Below are 5558 nucleotides of genomic sequence, written 5' to 3'. Positions count from 1 at the left end.
AATCACCGCGAGCATCGCACACTTTGTATGTGTAGAAAACAAAACTGGGCGTCTGTGCCATTTACATATACAGAGACACGCAGAACATGCTGGATTCATATTTAAATAGTATTTTCGCGGCTTAATATTTACAGATACAAGTCCATATTGCGACTCCATTTAAGTGTACTGACCTACTTTTGATTAATTCATCCACACTTTGACCATTGTAATTTATTGCAACTTAAGCAATGTCTGCTGCTGCCTTACCTTTGAGAGACAACTGATGCGTGATCACTGAAGCAGCTCCAGTTAGCAAGCGCTTTCGGAGTGAGAGTGAATTCCGCATTGATTAGTCGGACTCGTGACTCCCAGCAAATCAGATGGGCGGTGTGTGGAGATTGCTTTAGGCCACAGAGTGGTGAGTTCTGACAGGCTGCATCAGAGCCAAATAGCGCTTTCAAAATTAAGTTATTTTATCGGCGAATCGGTTTTGAAAATGACCGATAATCATAAAAATGCTTTCCATGTGTGAAAAACTTGTTGCATCTTTCCCAAAAAGACTCATGGCTGTATTAGATCAAGAGGGTGCTTCTACTAAATACTGAGCATTTTTCAGTTTTTCTTTTTTAATAAATTTGCAAAAATGTCAACAATTCTGTGTTTTTCTGTCAATATGGGGTTCTGTGTGTACATTAATGAGGAAAAAAAATTAACTTAAATGATTTTAGCAAATGGCTGCAATATAACAAAGAGTGAAAAATTTAAGGGGGTCTGAATACTTTCCGTACCCACTGTATCTGCTAAATGCATAACTTTTAATATAGTATAAAAGTGTTACGACTGCCTTCATCCTGTAATTTAAAAAGCATGTAAATGTAACGGACTAAATCACACAAAACCATAATTCAATCTCAGACTACACAGACAGCCTAACTCGAAGATAATAAACATCCTTTAATTTTAAAATGGTGCATACAAGTGCATAACTGGAGAAAAATCACTGCAAACTAGTTTATTTTAGGAGTTATTCCACACACACACACTGCAGCAGCGGTTAGGAGCTGTTAGTTCCTCCAGACGAGCAGTTCACTCATTCATTCAGACAGACAGACACAGAGAGATGCGGGTGATTGAAAGGAAGGGTACCATAAAGTGCTCTGTGCTCACCCTGCCCCCGTACTGCAGCATGGGCGCAGGCAACACACGCCCCGTCACGTGAGCCATCTCGTCTCGCACCTTAAACTGGAACTCCTGCACAAACGGGTCTGCTTCATAGTTAGCACTGCGCACCTGCAAACACACACACAAACACCTGCTGACACATTCTGCAAGAACAGGAGTCAGTGGTAGAGCTGCCAATATGTGAAAAGGCTTTTAACATGATTTTTTTTTTTTTTTTTTTTAATTGCTCTGAATATATTGTAATATGTAGCGCTTTCTTTTTAATGCATTTAGTTTTTATGCATCTAAATAAAATAAAACAACATGCAACTTAATTTCAAATCTCATTAATGCATGTAAGCAGTGCTTATGTGTCAGTTTAAATTCATAAGGCAATTTCTAAAGTAGTAAGCGGTAAAACAGATGTTTGTACCATTAATTAGGTTTATAATGAACACTTTTGTTAACTAAAACTATTTAAAAAATTATTTTTGTTAATTTAAAAAAAAGTTTTAATTAAATAAAATATAAACAGATAAAAACAGAAAAAATTTTTGGGCAACTAACTAAAATAAAATAAGTTGAAGTACTAAAACTATAACTGAAAAAAAAATTAAGCTAAACGAAAATATTTTTAAAAAATTATAATAAAAATGACAAAAGGACAAACTGACAATAAAAAAATAAAAGCCAATTAAAAATATCAATAAATACTGTAAATTAAATTACAGTTAAATTAAACTAAACACTAAAATAAAATAACTAAAATAAAGTAAGTTACAGTTGAACTAGTAAAATTACTAAACTGAAATAAAAATAAGCTAAACAGAAATATTTTTTAAAACATTATAAATGACAATAGCACAAACCTAAAACTAAAATGAAAACTGAAAATATAAAAATAAAAGCTAATTAAAAATATTGAAGAACTAAAATCACTAAACTAAATTCAATATGCACATACATTTTAAAAAAATATAATAAAAATTACAAAAGCACATAAAACTAAAAATATAAAAATAATAGCTAATTAAAGCTATAATATTACACAAATAATACTAAAATAGCTCTGTCTATTAGTCCTAAAATGAGTAAATTTTAAAACCTATATTTTGAATTAATAAAACTACTCATATGTTAACACTTTAACTCCTGCAGTCCAGATCACTGGTAAAACTGCCAGAATTCAGATTAAATGAGACTGAAATGAAGAAACTCTCCTGAGACGGAGTGAACACGCAGGATGTTTATCAGAAGCGTTTCATGCTGCGAGCTGAAGATATCCCAGCTCAGATCCTGCTGTACTTCACAGTGTAAAAATACTCTCACCGTGGTATTTTAAGCTCAGTCTCAAAGAAAGACTTTTTCGTTTTGAAGCATTTCATTGGCCTCGTCAGTTGCATTCCTCCCACGCAGCCTCTCCACTCTTGTTTAGAGATTTCTACATCTAAATGAAAAACCAGCCACGGCAACACTGATTCAGCACCTGATTGGCTGTCATTTTAATAAGGTATAAAGAGCAGCAGAGCTTCAATCACGCATTATTAGCTCAGAACTGACGGCTGGAAGACTGTAAATCTGCAGGGAACGGGGTAAAGAGTTCACAAAGTGCTCTTGTAGAGAGATCACAGCTAATCAGCTCACAACATCATGGCTGACCTACATTAACACAGACAGCAACCTGAACTCAATCAGATGGACCGCACGGACAGCAGGAACATGAGAGAAGAGATTTAAATACATAGATGCTGTGGATATGAATTATTACGCAACCAAATTAAGTGCGTGACTATAGATATAAATGCCACTCACCAGTCTGCTGATCTCCTCCTGTCTGTCTGGTGCTGATCGCGCTGTGGCTTTGATCATGGTGGAGGTTTGATTATCTGTCAGTTTCTTGATGCACCGCTGCCCTGCTACAATATTACACACCTGCGAGAACAGCAGCAAGTAAACGGCATCAGAACTGAACTAATAATATATATACTGTATATAGATTTTTTTTTATTTCAGCTAGTGCCAAGGAAACATTTCTAAAATAATAATTCATACCAAAATAACAAACTAAATGAAATAAAAAATAAAAAATAAACCAATAACAATGATAAATAGAAATACATACAACAAAATTATTAAAACTTCTACTAAAATTAAAAACAGAAAATATAAAAACAAAATCTAATTCAAGTTCGCCAATCACAACACACTGGGACAGCGAACCAAACACAACGCATTTTGTTTTTCGGAAGGCGGACCTTCATCAAAGCCGGAACTAATCGAGCCGTTTGTGCCAGCCTGGGGAGAAAGGTATTTTAATAATGTAAATTATGTGAAAAATAATGCGTTTTTCGAACCACCAAGCATGAGAGCATGTTCTAGTACACCCCCAAAACAAAATCAAGACTTTGTAAAAGAGCATAATAGGACCCCTTTAACAAAAACTATAGGCATTAAAACTAAGACCATAAAAAATACTTGAAATAAAATCAACTTTTTTTTAAATGACAAAAACACACAAGAAAATGACTAAAACTTTAACTAAAATTAAAATAAATACAAAAAATATTTTCACTTAAACCATAAAAAAAAACTTTTTTTTTTCATTTTATTTCAGCTAGTTGCCAAGGCAACACTTCTCATTTTCATTTAGCTTAAAGTACTAAAAGATCTAAAAGTAAACAAAAAAATGACAAACATAAATACATACAAAAAATGACTAAAACATTAACTAAAATTTAAGTAAAATCAGAAAATATAAAAATAAAAACTAATTCAATATATTAACAAAATCTACAGTTCACTAACTTAATCCATAAACAATTACTTGAAATAAACCTTAAGTGAAATAAAGTAAAAGAAATTGAAACTTTTATTTTTATATCAGCTAGTTGCAAAGGCAACACTTCTCATTTTGGTCATTCAAAATATTAACAGAATCTAATGTGTGGGTGACAGCACTGACCTCCAGGGGCAGGTAGGTGTGTTTCTGCTCCTGGCCCACCTGTAGGCAGGGCAGGTGGGGGTATTTGAGCTGCAGGTTGTACTTTTCTCTGAAATACTGAGCTACTGTTCGTTCTACAGTTTGGCCGTTCTCCAACTGCAAAGGGAACCTGGAAGGAATCAACAAGACTGAACAACGAACCACCACTAGAGGGCATCAAAGAGCAGAGCTAAACGGCTTTCCTGTGTTTGGAAAGCATATCAGCATACTACTTTTACTATTTCTGCAGTATGTGCTATGCATACTGAGAAAAATATGCAAATATCCTGCATGCAACATGAAGTCATGTGACAACAATGCAACACTACTGTTTGAAATGTTTACAGCTACAGTACATAATGCATCGTTACACATACTACATCATTTTTTATAGTTATAATGGCAAAAATGATTGTACTACACCACTAAGAAACTTTATTTTAAATAATAAGAACAGTAAAAATGTTTTAATGATAATTATGAGGGAAAATTTGTTTAATAGTCATGAAAACAATTAAACACAATTTCAATGGCCCGAAACATTAGTATTCTGAATATACCATTCAGGAAGTAGTTGGTATACTATTCAGAATATATTCTTACTACCTACTTACAAAAATGACTAAAAATAAAAATAAAATGAAAACTAATATAAGCTAATTCAAAATACATAATATAAATACTATATATAATATTATAATCTATAATAGTATATACATAACACTAAAAAGCATTGTCTACTCCATTAGACCCAAAATGAATCAGCTTTAAAGCACAAATATTTTAAATCAATAAAACTTTAACTTCTGCAGTTTTAATAACAAGTAAAACTGTGGCTAATTAGCCAGAATTCAGATTATATGAGACTTATAAAACTCTAAAATGAAGAACACACACAGGATGTTTTTCAGAATGAACAAACAAATGAATGAACAAATATAAAATATGAAATGAATTAATAAATAAACAGTTCTCAATATACCATTCAGAAATTATATAGTATACTATTCAGAGCATTGTTTTATAGTTTTAAAGGTGCACTTAATTATTAACCCAAACACAAAAGTTTCAGGTTACCAATGCCATTGAAGAAACACATATTCATAAAACATATATCTATGTATGATAATAGGTTGGTCATGTGAGGAGCAACCTGCATGTAAAATAAAATGGCTTTTATTAGGCCACTAATATGACTAACATCATCTCACAAGTGTACAATATTTAAAACATTTGATTTTAAAACTTACTGAGTGCACCTTTAAATAAAGCCAAAAATCATACTGTATTAAAGCAATGTGTCTTCACCCTCTGCAATCAATACAATGTAGGGCTGGGCGATATAGCAAAAAAATTTATCAACGATATAATGTTTCATACCGTTCGACGTTCGGTATCAATAATTATTGACATTTTTTATAACCTTTTTTAAAAC

At 32.5% G+C, this 5558-nt stretch overlaps 1 protein-coding gene across 1 annotated transcript in view; it reads right to left on the bottom strand.

Moving 5' to 3' along the window:
• The window catches only part of LOC107733027 (protein argonaute-3-like), a 41628-nt gene that overhangs the window by 1073 nt on the left and 34997 nt on the right, over nt 1–5558 (bottom strand). Inside the window, exons 8-10 of the mRNA XM_016544536.1 lie at nt 4106–4253; nt 2956–3075; nt 1129–1272 (exon numbers count right to left, since the gene is read on the bottom strand). Coding sequence (XP_016400022.1) covers nt 1129–1272; nt 2956–3075; nt 4106–4253 — 412 coding nt within the window. The remainder of the gene's footprint in view (nt 1–1128; nt 1273–2955; nt 3076–4105; nt 4254–5558) is intronic.

The sequence above is a fragment of the Sinocyclocheilus rhinocerous genome, unplaced genomic scaffold (assembly GCF_001515625.1).
Source record: "Sinocyclocheilus rhinocerous isolate Xijiao unplaced genomic scaffold, SAMN03320098_v1.1 scaffold3174, whole genome shotgun sequence".
In the NCBI taxonomy this organism is placed as follows: Eukaryota; Metazoa; Chordata; class Actinopteri; order Cypriniformes; family Cyprinidae; genus Sinocyclocheilus; species Sinocyclocheilus rhinocerous.
Note: the sequence above shows the minus strand (reverse complement) of the source record. Positions and strands in the feature narration are given on the sequence as shown.